This window comes from Podarcis filfolensis (genome assembly GCF_964270895.1).
Source record: "Podarcis filfolensis genome assembly, chromosome: 2".
Taxonomy (NCBI): domain Eukaryota; kingdom Metazoa; phylum Chordata; class Lepidosauria; order Squamata; family Lacertidae; genus Podarcis; species Podarcis filfolensis.
In genome coordinates, this window is record NC_139605.1 from 94087526 (window position 1) to 94110388 (window position 22863).

General features: G+C 48.0%; 1 protein-coding gene across 6 annotated transcripts in view; it reads right to left on the bottom strand.

The window, feature by feature from the left end:
- Window positions 1-22576, bottom strand: part of USP36 (ubiquitin specific peptidase 36) — a 31821-nt gene extending 9245 nt beyond the window's left edge. Inside the window, exons 1-14 of one of the 6 annotated variants that reach the window (XM_083598608.1) lie at window positions 22397-22576; window positions 17824-18142; window positions 17512-17727; window positions 15384-15494; window positions 14709-14811; window positions 14309-14376; window positions 13864-13934; window positions 12727-12809; window positions 11803-11914; window positions 10828-10968; window positions 9270-9370; window positions 7300-7438; window positions 4803-5492; window positions 3438-3553 (exon numbers count right to left, since the gene is read on the bottom strand). In XM_083598608.1, coding sequence (XP_083454734.1) covers window positions 3438-3553; window positions 4803-5492; window positions 7300-7438; window positions 9270-9370; window positions 10828-10968; window positions 11803-11914; window positions 12727-12809; window positions 13864-13934; window positions 14309-14376; window positions 14709-14811; window positions 15384-15494; window positions 17512-17727; window positions 17824-18076 — 2204 coding nt within the window. In that variant the 5' untranslated portion in view covers window positions 18077-18142; window positions 22397-22576. Of the gene's footprint in view, window positions 1-3437; window positions 3554-4802; window positions 5493-7299; window positions 7439-9269; window positions 9371-10827; window positions 10969-11802; window positions 11915-12726; window positions 12810-13863; window positions 13935-14308; window positions 14377-14708; window positions 14812-15383; window positions 15495-17511; window positions 17728-17823; window positions 18143-20273; window positions 20393-21244; window positions 21295-22307 lie in introns of those variants that run through there. The other 5 variants (XM_083598609.1, XM_083598605.1, XM_083598604.1 and 2 more) reach the window with 5 other exon arrangements.
- Between the last annotated feature and the right edge of the window lie 287 nt (window positions 22577-22863).

The window sequence follows — 22863 nt, forward strand, 5'->3', positions numbered from 1 at the left end:
CTACATTTTGTTCTCAGAGTGGTCAACCAGGTGCCCAGGACTTGGGCACAACAGCCCTTTCCCTACTTGTGATCTGCAGCAACTGGGATACAGAGGCAGACCACCCCACATGTCCTAGGCATTAATAAACATTCAGCTCCTTCCAGGCTTAAGACTGGTATGGCGTCAGGCTTTGGAACTGTTTCTGCCCCTATCCCAAAGGCCCAACCCCACTTCACTGACCCTGCAATGTTTCTTCACTAATAATAATAATAATAATAATAATAATAATAATAATAATTTATTTATACCCTGCCCTCCCCAGCCAGCCAAGACCGGGCTCAGGGCGGCTAACACCAGGTATAAAAACAATTGATTAAAATACAACTTAAAAACAAGATTAAAATACAACATTAAAATGCAGCCTCATTTCAGTAGAAACTCAAATCAAAAACTTTTGGGGGATGAAAACGTCAAATCTTCACCAAGGCCAACTATCCAGACTGGTCCAGAAAAAAGCCAGGGAAGTCCCCAAATAGGAGTTCCATCACAGAAGGAGAAAGGAAAAAGGAAAGAGGGGGAGGGGATCAAGTTGATTCCAAGCCAGAGGCCAGGTGGAACAACTCTGTCTTACAGGCCCTGCAGAAAGAAATCAGATCCTGCAGGGCCCTGGTCTCATGAGACAGAGCATTCCACCAGGCCGGAGCCAGTGTTGAAAAGGCCCTGGCTCTGGTTGAAGCTGATCTGACTTCCTTAGGGCCCGGGACCTCTAGGGTGTTGCTATTTATGGATCTTAAGGTCCTCTGCGGGGCATACCAGGAGAGGCAGTCCCGTAGGTACGAGGGTCCTAAGTTCCATGCCACTTCTAGCTCAATCTATAGAGATTTATTCACCTAAAGATATTCATAGGACAGTCAGCTAGCACATTTCCACAACACAGGCGTGGAGTTCTTCTGGGCTGGATGATTTCTATGCCCTAATTGAGGAGTTATTTCAGGGCCAAATTCAAAGCTCTCCCGCCAAGGCACTTTGGTGCTTGAGTTTTTATATTCACCAGATTGTGGAGCTATATTTGAATATTTTAAGGCCGTTCACAATAATTCTTGGGGTTTTCTGGAGCAGTGAGAACCCGCCCACCCTGCCTTGCATGGGCATTTCCCTAGAGATCACCTCCTTCTATTGCTCTGTTCTGCACTGCTTCTTGCAGGATAAACAACCCCTTAAGTTCCATCTGTATTCAAAGCATGCAGATGCTTTGCTACCTAAGTATAAGCTAATTTGTATTGCTTTTAAGAGTTTAGTCTCAAAGAACAGAGTGTCTCGCCGTAGCATAAAAAGCTTGCAGTACAGAGCAATGCAGTTGTGCACCTCTGCAGAGGCTGGACGGTTGGCAGACTTGCACCCAGAAGTACAGTTGTCCCTGGAGAACTCAGATGAACAACGCGAGCCAACAAGACTCTCAATGCAAAAGACTCTCAACTGAGCGCTAGTAAAAGGGTGGGGAAGGAAGACTGCACTGATGCGAGGTTATAAGGCAAGAGATGGTGGCCTGGAATCATGTATTAAGAGAAATAAAGTATTGGATTATGAATTACCAAGACAGCCCTTACTAGATGGATGCAGAACCTCAGGCACAGGGGCTAGATGCGGCCACTCTAGGCCTTGATATGGCCCTCACGAGCATCCGTGGGCCACGATCCCTCTCCCCGAGCCACAGCCCTTGCCAGTCCTACTTCATACCCTCTCAAGGGTTTTTATCTGGTTGGTATGTGCCATCGAACTCCGGTTGCCTGGATGTAGGATTCTAGAGGGGTGCATGGGTGTATTTAGAAACTTGCCTACTGTGCAAGGACAAAATTTACATTCCTAGCTCGCCCCACTTTTGCCACAGAAAGGTGCCCAGAATAGAATGCAGCCCTGCATGCACCTGTTCTAGCAGTAGTATTATCTGGCTATTTTAAAGGAATTGTGGGAGCCCCAAGAAGATCTTAAAATGACAGTCCGCCTTATAGCAATAGCAGCCTGTATGACCACATGTCAGGCTTGGGGAAAACCAGACCCTCTTCAATCAGAGGCTTGGATAGGAAACGTTTGGGACCTAGAACATATGGTGAAATTTAAAAACATAAACAGGCAGAGGTTGACCACGTGATAATAAACTGAGAACCCCAATTATTTGGTAAGATGTAGGTTGAAATACAGGTCAAATATGAGGAGCATGGGTGGAATCAATATAAAAAGAAAAAAGTTGAACGCCGTATCGACGAGTACATTTGAAGTTGGAAGTTTTATTCTATTGACTTGATGTGACCGGAGTCACATATGATTAAACGAACCATGTGCTACTTTTAAAGCAATATACAATTATACTGTCTTAAAACAGATGCATTTTAAGTGATGTGTGGCCATTAGGATGTACATAGGTTTAAAAATATTTATTGCATTATGCTTGCCACTAATCTGTTAATACTTACTATGGGGTTGTACCCAATGAAGATAGAGTAGACCCACTGAAACTAATGGACCTAAGTTGGTCATGCCAACTATTTGCAACTGGTCAACTCTGAGGACTAACGGAGGCTTGCATCCAATGCAGTACTACGCAAGTATCCTGTTAGCATAAGGATCACCAGTTCGACAACTCCCCCGCCCCCACAATCTGCTCTAGGAATTCCTCCAACCCTCTGTAGCAAATTTGGAGTGGGGGGAAAGTCCCACTGCACAAGCAGGAATCCTTGTGCTGATGGGATGCTTATTTAGTGCTGCAATAGATACAAGCCGTTGGCTACAACCCATATCATTTACCATTGTATATATATGTGTGTGTGTTGTGTGTGCGTGCACACATACGATACACACACACAAACATATATAGTCATACCTCATGTTACGTCCGCTTCATGTTACGTTCTTTCAGGTTACGTCCTGCGGCGATCCGGAAGTACCGGAAAGGGTTACTTCCGGGTTTGGCCGCTCGCGCATACGCAGACGTGCCAAATGATGCCATGCGCATGCGCAGAAGCGGGAAATCACAACCCGTGTGCGCACAGACGCACCACTGCGGGTTGCACTCTTTTCATGTCACGAAAGGGCCTCCGGAACAGATCCCGTTCGCAACCAGAGGTACCACTGTGTGTGTGTGTATAAAACACAAATTAAAAAAACACAGAGGCTGCTCTCACACATAATGTCCAAGCGGGGTGACGTTTCTCATTCCCTGTCCATTTGCCCAAAGCACCCAAACCAGACACAACACCCAGTAACTGGTGGGCTTCAAGGCACATGTTAGCAATTGCAGCAACACCCTCAAATCCAGAAAGGCTTTGCTTCAGAAAAGTACCAAACAATACAGTGACTTATTATGACAAGCCAAAGAGCCACACAGCAAGGACAGGGTTCAGAAAGCCAGGCCAAGGTTATGACCGCCCCCCACCCCCGCAAGGGCCCCGGGAGCTCACCTGGGATAGTCGAGCGCAGCAGCACAGACGGGGTGGGTGGTTTTTGTAGCAGCTGGTGGAGGGTGGGGCGGCGCCAGGCGCTCACTGCTGCTCAGTTTCTGCAGTGTGTTGCTGCCCTGTAGTTATTGACATAAATAAAAACTTGGTGGTCTAAAAAGAGGTTTCCGTGACCCCAGGGGGCAGAGCAAGAAGAGAGGGGAGGGGGAAAACAAAAGAACAGGTGGGGGTGGGACAGGGAAAAAGAATCAGAAAAGTGTTTGCTGTTAGAAACAAAGGGAAAAGAAGGAAGGACATGTATAAAGACAGAACAGTGTTAGAATAAAACAATGGGCAACAGGCACCTTCCCATCTTCTTTGTTTCCAAAGAGAGGAACGAAAAGAACCAGCCAGGGTCTCTCTGCTCTGGCCCTGTGAGCAGTGAAATATAGGCCTCACCAAGCAAGAGGATTTGAAGGGGCAAGAATGAGGGGAGACCAGCTCTACAGAACACAAGTTTCTCCCCTAGACTCTAGGGAAACAGGGTCCCCCTGCACAGAATGCATACGCAAGGCAAGCCATCTGCTTAAAAGAATACTGAGCTTGTTCGCGGGTTGAATCAAGCCAAACCATGGCTGAGCACAAATAGGGCACACGCCGGTTCCGGGAATGGAGATCTCAGCTGCTTTGCTCCTCCCCGGGTTCTGCTTGCTGCCATGCTACCCAGGACCAAGCCATGGTTTGGCTTAGAACGGCATCTGAACCTGGGCCAAGCCACTGCTCAGCCCTGGGCAGCACAAGAGGAGTGCTGTGGCTGCAATCCTTGAATCAGGGAACCTGCACATTTGCTTTTTCACACTAAGCCATGATTTGACTTAGCATTATGTGTGGGCTGTAGTATTGCCCCCAAGTATGCAACAATGGAGGGTAGTCAGAAAGTACTTGGGACTTACAAGCTGGCCAGGTGATGAATCTCCCTGGGCTCCTACCTACAAAACAGCTCAGCTGGTAAAGAATGAGACTCTTGAATCTCAAGGTTGTGGGTTTGAGCCCTGCTTTGGGCAAAATATTCCTGCCTTGCAGGGGGTTGGACTAGATCAGTTTCCCAAACTTGGGTTTCCAGCTGCTTCTGGACTACAGTTCCCATCATCCCTGACCACTGGTCCTGCTAGCTAGGGATGATGGAAGTTGTAGTCCAAAAACAGCTGGAGACCCATGTTTGGGAAACCCTGGACTAGATGATCCCTTCCAACTCTACGATTGCATGATAAGTCTGCAGCCTGAAATGCCCCCTGCCTGAATCTACCCCACCCCACCCCACCCCCCAAATCACCACTCCTTTTGCCACCATTTTGGAGGTAGGTGAGGTAAAGTACCCCTAAAACGCACCTTCCTGGCAGAGAGGGCCAGTTTTTTTGCAGGTGGGGGGGACATGGTATTTCCCAGCTCCAGATTGGTCACATTAGCCAGCAAAGGCGACTTCAGCTTGGCAAACTTGGAGTCCTCGGAAACAGGTTTCCCAGAGGCACAGTCCGATTCCTGAGAGGAGCAGTAGCCGTTGACGCCCATCGTGGCCTGCGGGAGTCCTTTGGCTGGGCGATGTGCTGGACTGGAGGAAAAGGAGCTGCTCGAAGAGGACGAGGAGGAAGAAGATGAGGAGGAAGAAGTCAAAGGCGAGGAGGCCTTGCTCGGCACCTCTGGGCCTTCCTCACGAACTTTGGCCTCGGGGTCTCCTCTGGGAGCCTCTGGCGGCTGCGAAGACAATGCCAAGCCCTTGCCCCCCCAGGAGCTCTGCTTGCCCATCTCCACCCTGACACTGGTGGCCTCACTGAAGTCCTGAGATGTTTTGAGTGGCAGGAGAGGCTGCTTCTTGGACCTCTTGCTGAAGTCGTCTAGGAAAGACAGCTTGGCAGGGAGCTTAGGTGAGGAGAACCCAACAGCAGGGATGAGCTTCGGATGAGGAGAAGGAGGAAGCGTCCCGTTCTGGGGTTTGGAGTTGGAAGCAAAGGAGCTGCGAGGAACAGGGACGCCAGGTTCCTCAGGGTCCAACGTCTTCCTGGCCTGCGTCACATCTTGCCTCTGTAGTGACAGAAGATAATAGGTGTTGAACGAAGACAGGGGGAGAGCCAACACCACAAAATGGGAACCGCTCCCCCTGCTCAATAAACTGTTCAGACCAATCCAAACGCAATACCCGCAAACTGCCAGATGTATAAGCAGACAGCATATAAGGTTATCTAGCTGCATGAAAGTCATGCAGTTCACTTACACATTACTCAGGGTTAAGATTTCCCCCATCTGATCCGCTGGGAAGCAACTGATGCATTTATTACCATTCAAGTCGGTGGGCTCTGACCTTATTCTCAAAACAGGAGAGGACCGTCTTGACTGCTACAATTGCTCAGTTCTGGAAGACTTTTTATCTTGGCGATTTGGATTACTGGTATACCAAGACTTAGCAAATTGCCCTCTCCTTGAAAAAAATTCATATTACATAAAATCTACCCAGAGGCCAAAATGCCTGGTTTGATTTTATTTCATATACTGTATGAACACAGCAGGTTCACAGACGCCAAGTCCCACTGGTTTAAACAAATGCCTGGAATAGTTAAATTCTCAGCTGCTACTAAGAGTACAGTGGTACCTCAGGTTACAAACACTTCAGGTTACAGACTCCGCTAACCCAGAAGTAGTACCTCGGGTTAAGAACTTTACCTCAGGATGAGAACAGAAATCGCGTGCTGGTGGCGCGGCGGCAGCGGGAGACCCCATTAGCTAAAGTGGTGCTTCAGGTTAAGAACGGACCTCTGGAACGAATTAAGTTCGTAACCAGAGGTACCACTGTACTTTATTTCAGAGGTGATCTCTGTTTATTACAATAGACTGCCTGTTATGATGCTGTTCTAGGCCATAAAATCTTTTACTTGGGGGCTAACTCACTGAGTGTAACAGCTACTTCATTTCTTATCTCCCAACTGTAATGATTGTATTCTCTTATTATATTCTTTGTTAAGTTGTTTTAACATTGTGAACTTAATGAAAAGTACTTTCGGGGTAAAACGAATAACTTCCTTGACCATACCAACTGACACCACAGGGGAGGGCTCGTGTGCGGGGATGCACCCCCATTTTTTAGTTATTTTGATATACTTCACAGAGGAAGTTGGAATGCCAGGGAAACGGCTAGGCTCAAACCTCTCACTGCCATCTTGTTTTCTAGGCAAAGAAGCATTCAGTCATGTGAGCCTTCCCCCCTGCAGCCTGAAGTGGTACAATCCACTGACAGGTTTACCATTTCTGTGAGAATAAGTGTGGAGCAGAAGCACTAAGACGCCCAACTACTGGCACCCCCAATAATCCATTACATAAAACTGTAAACATGTTTCCCATAAAGATGCTGGGGGCAGAACAAGGCTTTAGTTCCTCCACAAATTAACACTCAAAATGCCAGTTTTGTGACTGCATCGGAAGCATCAACCCAACAATTTCATCAATCTTTTGTAGTACACTCCCCACAATTCATAACAGTGTCTTGGGCTGGCTGGCTGCCGGCCTGCTGCAGTGCATTTGTATGGCTGGAAGAATTTCAATTTCCCCCCCAAAATAAACTTGCTAGCACTTATGGCTGCTGATGAAAAGTGTGTGGATAACATACCAAGCCAAATAGGTGACTGCGTAATATTTTTCAGTGGCTGAAGAGAGCTTCAGGGTTCTTGCTCTCAATTTACTTTGGGGTTTTTTTACAGGTCACTGGGTTTTGTTTTTCCTCAGCCCAGAATCTGCACTGCTCAGCTTAAGACTTTTCCCTTTCCTTTTGAAGTTCAAAGTACACACAGTTCCGACAGTGGGAAATTCTGGATGGCAGGCGGACTATGCAGATATTCACCTTGCTCATCAGTGGTGACGCGAGGGCACCATTGGTCATGCTTTTCTTCATGTGGTCGGAGACTATGCTTGCTCGGTTGGATGCAGGGCATGTGCTTTTGGAGATGGTCCCCTCAGAATTCTTCCTGGTACTTGGGATCCTTGAAAAGGGGGAAGAAGAAGGAGGAACTTGTACTTTATCGCTATCACTATTTTTAGAGGTCACCCTACTCTTCAGACCAGGGGGGTGGGGAACCTCTAGCTCTTAGGCCAATCTTGGCGCACCAGGACTAATTTAGCTCAGGGAGGCCATTTCCTCCAAACCACACCCACCTGCCCATCAGCTGATGTCACTGGTGTTGTCAGCTGATGGATGATAGGACAGCTTTCAATCCTGCACTGGCTGCACAATCCGGTTCCCAGCACAGAGCAGGATCATGCAACCAAGGCAGCAAGGTTTAATAGGGCAGGGATTAAAGCCCTGATCTTTGGCAAGAGAATGCAGGTGCTGTGAACCTTCTTCAGTATGAAGGATTACATTACAGCCAAGGTGGGGAACTGGGTGTGGCTAATGAGCCAAGGTGAGTCTATTTTGGATCTGGCAAATCATCCAGGCCAAGAATTGGGGCACCCTCTGCAAGCCATTCCGACGGGTAGGCAGGGCTGCCCATTTATCAGTCACCAGAGACACCACCATGACATCAGGTACCTTAACAACTATAACACACATTTATAGTGTGCTCTATCAAGCATTTCTTTGGAATTTGACACCAGAGCTTCACCATTTATGCGCCGGCATGAAGTGATGAGCAGGTGGGCTTCCTCCCCCCTCCCCTCCCAAAAAAGCCACATTGCAGGCCAAATGGGAAGGTCCTGGAGCACCTAATTTGGGACACAGGTCTGAGGTTCCCTACCACTGCGCTACAGTTTACAAATACAAAAGAATACAGAAGTATTTGTTTGGTCTTAGATTTAAAAAAGGAAAACAAATGGAGAAGCTAAGGAAACAACTTTAAACCATAAAACAGTAAACAACCCAAAAAGCCCAACAGAAAACAATATGCACACAAAGGAATATCTAAAACGCAAAAACATCTCGATTTATGTAACCCTTTGCCAGCTATAGATTGTACATTGCTAATGCATAGGGCCCTCAAATTATTCAATGGACAGCATGCAAGAGTACAATACAAACTGTTGCAGCATTTGAAGTACTGGTTGAAAATGTAACACCAGGGTTTATTATTGATTACAAATGATCAACGGAAAAACACCACACCTCTACAGATGTTGGTGTGAGGTCATTCATAAAATGAAGACATCAACAAAAAAGGGCAGTGCAAATGCTGAATAGCAAGATTATTATTTTTTAATTATGTTCTAGTATATATTGGCCTTTGAACAGTTTGGCAGAGCGGCTACTCATTAGCATTGATGTACATTTTATCACAGAGAAAGACTTTATTGAAAGAGGGTCTAAACCAGGGGTTGGCAACGTTTTTTGAGACCGGGCTGGTCTACTCCCCAGCAGACCTCCCCATGGGCCTTAGGTTGCCGACCTCTGGTCTAAACACACTTGGTTTTTAGAGTTTCTTTTAGAAAAGGTACATATTATTGGGCTTTTCGCTGCTATTTACTATTTGTGCACCACTGCCAGGGACTCTGCTTCCCTCTTACATGAGATGATATTTAGCGATTACAGCACAGCAACATGAAAAGGTAACCACATCAGCAGAAGTAGCTGGGGACCCTGCTAAAACAGTGACAGGTTAAGAATGGCAAGGGTGCTTCCCAGCCTTAGCAACAACCGTGTTATTATCATCGCCCCCAGTTCACCCCAGCCTGCTTCTCCCTCCATTAAAAAAAATGGACTTCTGCTCCTCTCCACTCCACTTGATTAGCAGAAAGGTGACGGGTGGATTGAAGGGCACCCCAAGAAACCGGCATGAAGAGAGGCGGCCAACAGCAGGTCCCATATCATGCCCCACTTACCGAAGATAGAAAAGCACATATGCCTGTTGATTGAGGACAACTTTGATGTTGCTCGAATGCACCATTGAGTCGTTCATCTGGTACCACTGCCCATTACTAGCCTGAAAATGGGATAGGAAGGAGGATTTGTAGCTACAACACAGCACAGAAGGGCAGCGTTAGGCAGGAGGGGAAGAAGCACTCCACACCATCAAAGGTAGGCATAAGCTCCATCGGAAAAAGGGACTAGGTCAATGTTTCCCAAACTTGGGTCCCCAGCTGTTTTGCGACTACAACTCCCATCATCCCTAGCTAGCAAGTCCAGAAGCGGAGATGATGGGAATTGCAGTTCGAAAACAGCCAGACACCCAAGTCTGGGAAACACTGGACCAGATAAATTCATGAACAGATGTACCAGTGGCTGCAAGTCATGACAGCCAGGAATCCAACATCCACATGCACTGATAACAATACCAAGTGCTGGAGAATAACCCTAGGGAGGTTAGTTACCCCACTTCTAAACTTCCCCTTTGCCATCTGGCTGGCTACTATGGGTAGGAATAAAGCCAACTAGGGCAATAAACAGTTGGATAATTCTTGTGCTAGAGATAATAAAATAATAATAATATTTTATTTATATCCTGCCCTCCCCAGCCGAAGCTGGGCTCAGAGCGGCTAACAACAATAAAAGTAACACAGCATTCTAAAATCAATTCATTTTACAATCAGTTCAAAATCAAATTAATGGCAACCATTGGGCTAGAGTTCTGTGAGGATTACCAAAGGAGGGGGTCAGACTGTGCCTTGGCCAAAGGCCTGATGGAACAGCTCTGTCTTGCAGGCCCTGCGGAAAGATGTCAAGTCCCACAGGGCCCTAGCCTCTTGTGACAGAACGTTCCACCAGATCGGGGCCACAGCCGAAAAAGCCCTGGCTCTGGTTGAGGCCAGCCTAACCTCCCTGTGGCCTGGGACTTCCAAGATGTTTTAGTTTGAAGACCGTAAGGTCCTCTGTGGGACATACGAGGAGAGGCGGTCCCGTAGGTACGAGGGTCCTAGGCCGTATAGGGCTTTAAAGGTTAAAACCAGCACCTTAAACCTGATCCTGTACTCCACTGGGAGCCAGTGCAGCTGGTATAGCACCGGGTGAATGTGATCCTGCGGCAAGGACCCTGTAAGGGGTCTTACTGCTGCATTCTGCACCCGCTGGAGAGAATGTTTTTCCAGCAGGCTGCCTCCTACAACTTCCAGCCAACTTATAACATTTGGACATGAACATCAGAGCTCCAGAGATGCACTGTCTGCAATCACCAAGATTCTTTGCTGTTGAACCTCTGGAGAAAGCAGCATTAAAAGCCTGGCCACTCCGAATGCCAGCAGGGAGCCAAAGTGAGAAAGCAGGAATTCCAAGCAAGATAGCTAGACACACTTAAACCCAGCTGGGTTCTGAAGAGCATTCACGCAGTTCAGCCTTCCACACTGATGCTTGCCAATGCTTCACATTACCACCCCACAGCCTGGGGTGCAAAGCACCCCTCTGCACTGCCAGGGCTGCCCTTTGACAACACACGAAAGGACTCACCTTGACGTAGCAGTAATAGTGCCCCGCATGGCAGCTGTATCCTGAATGTACCAGCACAGCATAGAGGCCATACATGACAGGGTCGCCATTGCTCTGAGACATGTAGGGGCGGATATTGAGGAACTCAGGGTAGCCGACATCCTGCAAGGGAAAAGGGAAAGCATCCATGGGTCAAGAAAGAACTTAGCATATGAAGTCTAAGTATTGATTTTTGAATTTATACTCTCAAAAATTATATAATGAATGTTTAAAGGTTAATCAGGTTTTGGTTTATATTACAAGTGAATGTATGTAAATACACCAAAATCTTGAGGGAGAATTTCCTGAAGAAAGAAATTAAATATTGTAGCTTAATCTAAGAAGAAATGGACTGTAAGTATAGACTTTTGTACTTGTCGGTTCAGATATTATTTAGAAATTTTGTTCAGTTTTGGTTTATGCCACCAGTGAATGTTTATAAATATATCACGACCGTAAAAGAGAATTTACTGAAGAAGCCTGGGACTCTTCATGGGTGAAACAGGTGACAAACGCCAGCACCCCGTCTAACTCTTGTGCGTGACATCACTGACACTTCATTTGATCAAACTTATCCTCGTTGATATCTACAGGAGCCTGGCTAAAGGAACATTTAAAGACTGTATCTTCCTTTTGGACACAATTTGAATGAGGTTTCTGTTTGTGGCTTCTTTAGTAGATCTTGTACATAGCTCTCTCAATTTTTGGATTATTAATATACGATTTAGAACGTAGAACTTTTTTTAGTGTTTTGTGTGCCGCTTATGTGCTGCTTACTTTATACTGGTCTACTACAAGAACTGGCAGCATAGGTTCATTTCTTCAGTACTTGTATAACCCTTAAAAGGCTTGGCATGAGGTCAGAAAGACAGCAGCCACACGCGCTCCGCCAAACCCTCTTCCAGGGGAGAAGGGATGTCTTTGTGCCCCCTCCCTGCTTTCCAGATCGCCACGCACCTTGGAGATCTTGCCCCCGCTGAAGTTGGCGAAGCGCTTGAGCGAGATGGTGAGGACGTTGGATGCCCGGTGAATGGTGAAGCGCTTGGTGGCTGGCACCTTCTTCTTGCACCTGGCACAGAGAAGAGGAAATATCAACACACTCTGGATCCTTGTTGCAAGGCTCAGTGAAAATGGGAGATGCCCTGAGAACTCCCCTCCTGCTTTGCAGCTGCACAATTGCCCCCTTGTTTGACCGGGGGGGGTGGGGAAGGCTATTAAGTCTTTTCCTGCATTTGAAGCTAGCATCTTCTGCCCTGCAGGCGGCCTTGAAACCATCAGGGAAATGGCTTGATTTCAAATACAGTGGTACCTCGGGTTAAGAACTTAATTCGTTCTGGAGGTCCGTTCTTAACCTGAAACTGTTCTTAACCTGAGGTACTACTTTAGCTAATGGGGCCACACAATTTCTGTTCTCATCCTGAAGCAAAGTTCTTAACCCGAGGTCCTATTTCTGGGTTAGTGGAGTCTGTAACCTGAAGCGTCTGTTAACCTGAAGCATCTGTAACCCGAGGTACCACTGTAGAAGGCAGATGCACCAAATAAATAAATAAAAAACACCACACACTGTGAAGATACATACCCAAACTTCTCTTCTGCTTCGTTATTCCCAACACCAACCCAATTCATCACTTTGGAAATAGCTAAGAGGTGAGCCTAGTCCCCTCCCTTTTCTTTTTGCTACAGATTTTTTTTTTAAAGCATGAGTCAGCAGTTACTGAAGCTGTGGAGCAGAACATATTTGCCTGACCTCATAAGTTAGCACTTCCATTCTAGAAATATGCTTCTGGTTTTTTTTAAATAATAAATAAATAAAGGCGTCATTATGCAAAAGAAAAGGTGCCAAACAGGAGGGATGGATAGGTCAAGAGGAAGGCAACTCACTTGGCACACATGTAGGCATTCTCTCCACTTAGCACGTCGGCCTTTACAAACAACTCTAATGCCCGCACGATGTTGGCAGTCTGCTGTAATCAGAAACAGAAAAGGAGCATTCATACAGAAATCACACCAAAGCTCAGGTTATACCTACACTCAGGTAAGCTCTGAAAAGAGCAGCTGGGGAAACCCAGACAGATGGGCAAGCATATAAACAATAAAATTGTTGTTGTTGTTGTTGTTGTCATCATTATATTATTATTATTATTATTATTATTATTATTATTATTATTATTACTAATGATGTCTCTTTAGTTCTTTAGCTTTGGTCCTGCATACCCGAAGGAGCGTCTCCACCCCCATCGTTCAGTCCGGACACTGAGGTCCAGCGCCAAGGGCCTTCTGGCGGTTCCCTCATTGCAAGAAGTGAGGTTACAGGGAACCAGACAGAGGGCCTTCTCGGTAATGGCGCCCGCCCTGTGGAATGCCCTCCCTCCAGATGTGAAGGAAATAAGAAGCTATCTTATCTTTAAAAGACATCTGAAGGCAACCCTGTTTAGGGAAGTTTTTAATATTTAATGCTGTATTGTTTTTAACACTCGACTGGAAGCCGCCCAGAGTGGCTGGGGAAACTCAGCCAGATGGGCGGGGTATAAATAATAAATAATAAATTATTATTATTATTATTATTTAGGAAGTGGTTCTATTCACCCATTACCTCCCCGGCTACTGTTAGCTTAGCTTAGATGGGATGCCCTTTTCTTTTCCTGCCCAGCATATGGAGAACCTCTGTCCCTCCAGATATTGTTGGACTACAACTCCCATCATCCCTCACTATTGGCCATGTTGGTTGGGGAGTCCAACAACATCTGGAGGGCCACAGGTTCCCCACCCCACCCCACCCCATCATTATTATCATTTTCTATACATCAGCCGTGCACAGGCAACCGAGTACCTATATGCCACTTGCTCGCTACACTTCAGTGCATGCTATATGCCTCCCTACATGCAGCGCTCATGTATAAGTAGGAAAGCACCATGAATCTGCTCATATTTGCAAATCCCCTGCCAGCTTATGTCCCTCTTTAGGCCTACCATGGAAAAGAAATAAAAGGGGAAAGCATTGATTTAACACTGGCATACCCTGATCTCCAAAGCCACATCCAGGAAGGGGTCGTAAGTGTCCGAAACACTCTTGCACACGGAGCATTTCACTGCAAAGAAAGCAGAAGAGTTGCTTGCCTACTCTTCATGGCCTCAGCTGCCTGCCAAGGTCATATTTCACAACGGGACTTCCGAGACATCAACGCTTCCACCTCGGCAGCTAGCAAAACCAGCACGGGAAGCAGCTAAATCCCCCGATTCCCAATATCCTCTTCAAAACCTGGGCAGAGGCCAAAGGAAGCCCACAGGAAACTCTCACGGTATTGGGACATCAGCAGCTGTGTGCGCCCACAAGTCAGGTGGGCATTGCAGAAGCGCAGCTGGGCAATGAAGGAAAAGCTGGAGTTGTAGAGTTATCACTAGGACTCGGTCAATGCTTCAAGCATAAAGGGCGTGAAAGGTACCGGGCTAAAGCTGTGCTCACCACGAGATCGGAGGTAGCCGCCAAAGATCTGGTGCACCAATGTGGTAGCCTGGGTCTGGCGGTCCAGCCTGGGAAGAAAAGCAGCCAAGGGTTAAGAAGCGAGTGGAGAACACCTTCCTGAAGCAATATGGGGCCTCAACAGTGGCAGGGACACAATAGCAGCCCTTAGGGCTTTCCTCTCCAGGGAGGATTACTAGCTTTTGCTTCCTTGGGCAAAGGAGAAGCAGCCACCGTTAGCTGAGTGGTGACTTACCCAGCATGCCCCCCCTTCCCCCACCCACATTCCACCTGTGAAGGTTCATGCTTCCAAGAAGCTGCTTGCACCTGCCTATCTCTTTGCAACCAAGTGAAAAGTACGGCCCTGACCCTCCCCACCCCAGAGAAAGGGAGCTGTGCATACTTGGTGTAACCATTGAGGCAGGCCTTCTGCATGGCATCAATGGTGTAGCGCAGGAACTCGTGAGCATCCTCTTGGCTGCCAAAGCGGAAGTGACGAGCAATCTCTGCCAGATGGAGGAAAAGGACTCTGAAGTTTGGCTTCCTATGCCCGCCCAGCGCAGGTCAAGCTCATGCCAAGGTAACAGGCATTGCTGACACTTGACCGGGGCACAGGAATTACATGAAGCTTATTAGCATGCGCGCGCACACACACACACACCCCCAAACCATTCTAGATTCTGCAGAACTCAACATAACTAAGCAAAATGCCGATGAGGACAGCATATAGTGCATTTCAATCTCCCTTTCGTAGTTTCTTAAATACCGGCAACCTCAGTTGGATGGTTAAAAGAAATGAAAGAAGCGCCAAAAATAGCTCTAATCTATTTATGTATGTATTTATTTGCACGCCCAGCTGCCACGTCTTCAGACTTAGCTCCACAATGGGGAGATCTGCGCACCTGGCTTTTTCATGCGCAGTGCAGTGTATGACATTCGTACACAAACACACACACACACTCTACAGTCAACACTTCAAACAAAGAGATCTTTGGCCCCTTTCCCTGTATGTACTGGTGAGATGCATCACAACGGCACTGTACAGCCTCATCAAAACAAAGCTCCCTCAGCTGCTTACTTTTGAGATCTCGGATGAAGGACACCGGCTTGATGGCATTGCCGCTGTTGGCGAAAGCCTGTATCATGTGATTCTGCATAACGCACATCATGCAGAAGCCTCCCTGGTGGCCTGCAAGAGAAGAGACCAGGAATGAATTCATGCAAAGGCTGCACAAAGGTCTGGTGGAGCAACTCTCACAGAACCGGAGAACCCATGAGTAGAGCTCAGCCTAGGGAGAAGGGCATTTTGGCAGCCATTACTAAATAAATAACCTGCTGGCCCATGGTGACAAAGGAAAAGAAAGAGAAAGGCGGGCTTTGAGGGCCATGCACCGCTCTTGCTTCATGATAAACCATCTGCAGAAGTAGCTGCATACGCATCAAGGAAAAAGTTGCCTCTTCTCTGCTGGAGGCAATTTAAGGTGACAAGGAAAGCTACTCACTGATATAATCAATGCACAAATTGAATTGGAGTGCAGAGCCTGCACTTACCTGTAGGCTAGGGGTGGGGAACATGTGGGGCCACAGATGCCGTTGGGCTCCCACCTCCCACCACCCCTGACCATGCTAGCTGGGGCTGATGGGATTAGGAGCCCAACATTATTTGGAGGGGCACAGGATTGTGCAGGCATCTCCTCCATGGTCACAGCATCAACAACCCCTTGCTAGAATAGCTTACGTGAACAGACTACTGTTAGATGCATGGAATAGCCTCCTAGCCCAGTTGCACGCACATCGTAAAGTACTCAGAAATGCAGTCCACTTGGCTGAGATGGTCAGGGAACCAAAACGCTACAGCCATGCGTGAGATTTCTCAAGCCTGAACAACAAGCCGGCAAGTAGGTGCAAAGCAGTATTTTCCCTAATCCAAACAGTTCCTCCTCATCCCTCCCCTTTTTTTGGGAGGGACATCTTTTGTCCACCCGCCTCCCTCCATTCAGGTCCACTCCCCTAACTAGGAGTCAGCGCTCCTCTAAGAAGGATGAGTCGGATGCTTAGAGCAGCAGTTCTCGTGCAACCAAGTGCTGGCTCTGCTCCTTTGCAGCTGTTAGCACAGCCTCCCAGGCCCTGACTGCAAGGATGAGTGCACAGGGCTGCAAGGGAACTGCCAGCTGCAGAACTGTGGAGGGGACAAGGCACACTGCCTGTTATTTGACCTTGGAACCACACACCATCTTTTCCCATTCCCACCAGCACCATGTTTCAAGCAGAACCCCCTCCTCAAGCTCACATAACAATGCAACCCCTTTCTTGTGGCTGGGCACAATATAGCCCCCTCTTGTCACAAGGGGTGCCCCAAGACTTTGACAACATGAGAAACAAGGGCCAAATAATGCTCCATCGTTCAAGCCCCTCTCTCCAAACACAGCCAAGTGGAAGCATATTTTTAAACACTATAAATTCCCAGGAAGCATTTTCTCATACAAGAAATCCATTCAAAAAGCAGGCTTCAAACCAAAATGTTTCAATTTCTCCCCTCGCTGAAACCCCGAGACAATTTCTGAAAAGAGGGGCACACGACGGAATAAGACATTTTTTAGCCCTTGCATGGAGTAAATGTTCTTTCCAATGAAAAACATGCAGATTTGCAGCATAACAGAACATGATTTTTTTGTGGCTATGAGAAAACCAAGACTCAGAAAGATGAGGGTCCAATTTCTCTTGTGCAGGTTTTGGAGTGGCTTCAAAGGGTTATAGTAACACTTAAGCTTCTGCACAGCAGCTTGAAGTGGTCACAAGCACTACACTTGCACTGTCTCTTTATAATGTGTATCCCAACCCTGAAAGGTAGTTTTGGGCATTATAAAAGCCATACAAGAGATGGGGAGGATGAGGTTAAAAGGGAACAGCTTGACCAAAGGTCAGTTTATGGCACAGCAAAATCTGAACCAGAAACACTGCGATTCACAGTTCAGTTTCTTAGCCGTGGTGCTCCTGTTTTACTACCATTAAGGACTGAGCATTATGCATTGCTGTTCCTGGCCCATCTCTCATGAAAGCCTCAGCAGAGTGGCACTGAGATGAAAAGCAGGAGGCTGCTGAAGCCTTCGCTACCTGCAACTCTTAAGTGAAAAGAGACAGATGACACGCAAGCTTTGCCAAGGGGCACCAACCATTCCACATGCAACCAAACACCCCACACTCACAACTGCGGCTGTGCTCCTTGGAAAGCAGGTAATTGGCAAGAGGTGGGGTGTACGTCAGACACTGCAAGGTGGAATTGAGGAAGCAGGTGTTGCCCAGGTTGTGGAGACCGGCTCCGACACGGTACACCCGCTCCCATTTCAGAGAGAGGCGCTCCACAGGGAAGAGGACCTTCTGCGGGGCTGGAACTCCATCTCCTCCCAACGTGTGCTCACCGCCTGTCAGAGAGGAAGAAGAACAGGGGAAGTCAGCGAGGCCAGGCACACATGCACCCCCGTTCCCACAGAACCATTCCCCCCAGAATACGGGCACACCTTGCTTCCGGATGGGTCCCTCTTCAGAGCCCCTGTGTCGGCTGGGGTTTTCTGTCTTGGGGTTCAACAGAACGTATTTGCTCTTCAGCGTCTCCAGCTGGTAGGAGAAGCTTTTGGAGGCTGGTTCAAACTCGATCTTCTGCAGCAAAACCTTCTTGGCGGAAGCAGCCAACAGCTTGCCCAGTTCGCCATCGTCAGCAGAGTCCTTCCGCCCAGGCTTCAGGGCTTCTTTCAGCTTGTCCACTATGGGCATGGTGCATCACTTGTGGGTGGCAGAGGCTGCACTGCTAGCAAGGGGACTTTGCTCGGTGGGGCAGAGCTGGAAAAGAAAGCATTTGACCCAATTTTTTCTCCACGAAGCCTCTCACACAAGCCCCTTACCTCTGCAGCCTACAAGGCTGACTATGACAAAAATTCTCCTTTGTTTACCCTCCTGCCTCCATCTCTATTCACAATACTCCTGTCTCCCCATTTGGGGCTGCAATCACTTTTGGGGGCATAAACCTGTCCTCTTTTTAATTTTCTAAAGGGTCATGAAACACTGAGAGCACTATATAAAGCCGCCACCAACATAATTTCAATTTCAAACACCATTTCCAGGGAATCTGCATTTAACTCAGAATGCTGCAACACCGTTCCAAACCGTATTCTGTATTGGGCAAGCAGGGAGTGTGTCCACAAGTTCCATTTTCCCAAAGGTGGGACTAAGCAGCATAAATTTGTGAGAGCAGCTACACTCATGCTGTCTCCTTGCTACAAGAAAAACACAGGAAACCCTGAAAGCTGCATGGAAGCGGGGGGGGGGGGGTCACATGCCAGTGGTAGGTGGGACCAGAGGCAAAAGCAGGCAGAGCAGTAAACGTACATTTTACCTGCATAAAGTAGGCTAGTTTCAATATACAGGCTTCTCTATCCCAGGTAAACAAGAATCATTATCAGAGATCAAGGACACATTGCAGCCAAGGGGGGTGGGGAAAGAGGGTGTGAAGCAGGGCAGGTGAGTCACATGGCCTGGGGATGGGAGTCCTGAGGCCTAGTAAGAGAAGCTTGAATGTCCGCAAGTGAACCCCTGGGCCTGAAATCACACCCACCCACCACCCACCCTATTATATTTGCAGCAGCTAACAAACAGAGCTCAAACATACATCAATTTTCTTCTCATTATGCCAGCTAGAAACTCACTTCTTTGAAAGTCTGATGGATTAAAAATTGCAAAATAAATACACCCCAAGTCTAGTCTAGTAGGCCTGTTTTTCTGCAATTCAATCAGTGTCAAAGCATGTTTCTAAATACAGTGGTACCTCGGGTTAAGTACTTAATTCATTCCGGAGGTCCGTTCTTAACCTGAAGCACCACTTTAGCTAATGGGGCCTCCCGCTGCCACCGTAGCACGATTTCTGTTCTCATCCTGAAGCAAAGTTCTTACCCCAAGGTACTATTTCTGGGTTAGCGGAGTCTGTAACCTGAGGTACCACTGTACCATTATGCACCCCATTAGCATACCTTTCTTTTTTTGCTGGGCCCAACAATCTTCACTCCTCAACACGGAGAAGACTCCCCCCAGAAGACAAACCAAGGACTTAAGAGCATTCACTGTGAAAGGTTCTCCTTAAAATTCTAACAAGATGTCAAGCAGTAGCATCATGGCTAGGTAGGCTGAAGCATTTGCGGCCCAGGTTCATAGACACAAGTTGGCATATGCTGGTTTTATTTCTATACAATGCAAATTTAACTTTGCAATGTCACAGAAGACGAATCAACCCATGCACATCACCCCAGATAAAATTCTTCCATTCATTTTCTCTCTACCCCAGATGACCCCAAATCAGTTCCTCTTCAATTCAATTACCTCCAAAGTAGATCCTGCTCCAAATCAATTAATTTGCCCTTCAGCTACCTGTACTGATTATCTCTCAAATCACCTCTATAGTCGCTTATTTTGGGCTGTGATCCAAGACTCACATACCTGGAAGTAAGCCCCCCTGAACTAAACAGGGTTTACTTACAAGTGGACCTGATTATAGGATTACACTGCTGTTTCTCCCACATAAACATCCTACCCAGTAACCCAGATCACCTGCTATTTAATTTCCCCTGAATCAATCACTAAGAAAATATTTGTGCCCCGCATTCTATAGGCCACGCCCTAAAAAATGGCTCAGCTCTTGAAAGAGCCTGCAGTGAAATTGGGAACTGGTTTACAAAAGAGAAGATGGCATATTTTAGTTTTTCTCCAACTGCTGGAACAATTTTAGCCACAAGATAGTTTGTAACAAACAATCACCTTGAAGACCTATACAGTGGTACCTCGGAAGTTGAATGGTTTGACTTCCAAAACGTTCAGAAACCAAGGAATGGCTTCCGATTGGCTGCAGGAAGTTCCTGCAGCCAATCGGAAGCCGCGTCAGATGTTAGGGTTCCAAAGAACATTTGCAAACCGGAACACTCACTTCCGGGTTTGCGGCGTTCGGGATCCAAAAGATTCGACTCGCAAGGTGTTCGGGATCCAAGGTACAGCTGTAATTTGAAGGCCTGAGATTTGCCACTTCCTCCAATAGGGAAGTCAGCACTACAATGTAAGAAAAAAAGGATTACTCTGTCACCTAAGGAGTGCCTGGACTGAACTCAGATTTGACTAGCAAACAGAAGAAGCAGAACACCCCAGATAGAAACCACAGGTGTCTCTCCTAACAGAGTAGAATTCAGAACATTGTTACCCATCTTATAAGTGCCTTTGTAAAAAGACAAGTCCATATTTGGTTTTTAGAAAAGAGAGAGAGGCTTCCATCAACACAAGTCCTACTAAAACACCCTCCTATGCGTCCTATAAAGTACATATAGCAGCTCTTCATGCAAAAGGCGGCAACTATTCTGGCCAGCCCACAGAAAAAAATAAAAAAATACTTGCACTACAGCCTAGGGGAGTAGTAGCTAGCTCATTGTAGGGAGAGTGCACTTTCTTCAGTTACTAGTGTGGAGGTTTCCTAAGGCATCCAGTGAGCATCTTCCACATGTTATGATGCTCATCTGAAGCTCCCATGACATCGAACCTTTCTACAACAGCTATTAGGTTATTGGTTATCGCCTAAGAAGCCACTGGAGGCACTACATGGTGTCGGTCTCCCCCAGAGCAGCTGAAATTGGCCTACACAAGGATACTTCATTCCTAGCACCATTGTGTGCCCAGCAGGATGGACATACCTAGCTAGTCCTTTCCATGCTTTTGATGAACGTCAGCTTAATCAACTCACCTTGTTGTGAACAGACCTGAGATCTACGGGTATAGTATGCAAATTTAATAATAAATAATAATTCCTTATACGACCAAGACTACCTCTTGCTTTGGAAGGGGACATAGGGAAAGTCATAGCCGGCAACTGACTGGTAGAGAATTGCTTTGTATGTGGGATAAAACCCTCACCTTTCATGGCAGGCCTCTGCTAACTCTTGCCAAAGCAGCAGCATCTAAATCAGCAGTCAAGGGCATTTATATAGGGTACAAATAGTAATGGAACAGCAAAGAGGCGAGAGAAGGGTGCTGCTGTGTGTGCCCTTGGGATTGAAGAGCAAGCGGGCAAAGCTGGTGCTTGAGGAGATGTAACGGTTCGCTCAGAGTAGCTATGTTGCACACATATGCTCAGGGAAAGGAACCCTCAGCTCTTTGCATGGAGATGAGGAGCTGAGTGGAGATTCGGCAAGCCCACATCCCCAAATGAACAGAGCGAATTAACAGGCCCCATTGAGTGGGTCAGAATACCAGCAGAACAGGATGTAGCAGGAGGCAGAAGGAAAGGCTGCTTTATGGCCCAGATGTAGAAGAACGCCCCCCCCCACTTCATGATTTGTCTATCAAGGAGAGAAGGAGAGCCCACCCCACCTTGCTCTCCATCGCCAGACCGTGCACAGGCCCCAGCCACCTTCGCCCAGCAAGCAGTGCCCGCGCACGCAGAATGAGCACCACACAGGCTGTATCTCCATCCCCAACACCCGCGCGCGCCCCACAAGCTGAGCAGCAGCCGCCGCTTCCAAGGTGCCCCAGAACGCAATCGCCGCCTTGGTGCAAAGGGCACCCACACCCTTGCGCTTTCTCAAGGGCCCAAGAAGATCGTGCCCAGGGCCCCTCAGCCAAGAGCGGAGGAGTCCTTGGGGAAGAGATGGCAACCTCCTCAACGCCCCGCCGCTCGCGCCTGGAGGGGGGGGGCTGATCTATATGGGGCTTGTTTATGAGAACCCGGGGCTTGGGCGAAGGTTCGGGTCATCCCGGCCCAGAGAAACCGAGCGGCGGCGCCAGCAGCGGGTTAATGAACTGGAGACGGAGGCACCAGGTTTGCTTCTGCAACGCAGCCCGGGCGTAGGGGAGGCAAGGCAAGGAGGGCACGAGGGTAGGCAAATCCCCAGCCCACACCCACTCAGAACCCCGATCCACCCCATGGATTCACCTAGCCGCCGCCGCCCTACCACGACCCAAGTGCTTTCCTGCTCACCTCCTTACTAAATAGGGGGGAGGAAAGCTCGTCTCCGCTCCCCGCCCCCAAGACCCCCTCGCCATCCCCCTTCCCAGCCACACACTCACCATTCGGGGGACCCGCGTGCGCGCACATACACACACGTGTCCACGCCGCGTAGGAGAGCAGGAAAGAGCTCAGCTGGCCCTGCTGCTAGGCCGCTGCTGCTGGTGCTGCCGCCGCGCCGGGCCCAATCCTCGCCCTAAAGGGGTGGAGAAAGCAGAGGAGCCCTGCCCGGCTTCCTTCTGACGCAACGGAGCCCGCCCTGCCGCCGCTTTCGGGAAGGCAGCGCCGCCTGCTGTAGCCCTCCCGACATCGGCGAAGTCTTGGCTCTTGCGCTTGCTCGAATGCAGCTGCTACCTTTTGTCCGCTGCCAATATATATATATATTTAAGAAAAAGATATGTGTGTGTTTGTTTTGCATAGATATATGTGCAAAGATCAAAGGCGGGGCTGGGCACAGAGGGTGGCGCGTGACTACTGGAGGAGAAACGAATTAGGGACCCAAAAAGCGCAGTGTCCCGCAGAGACGGGG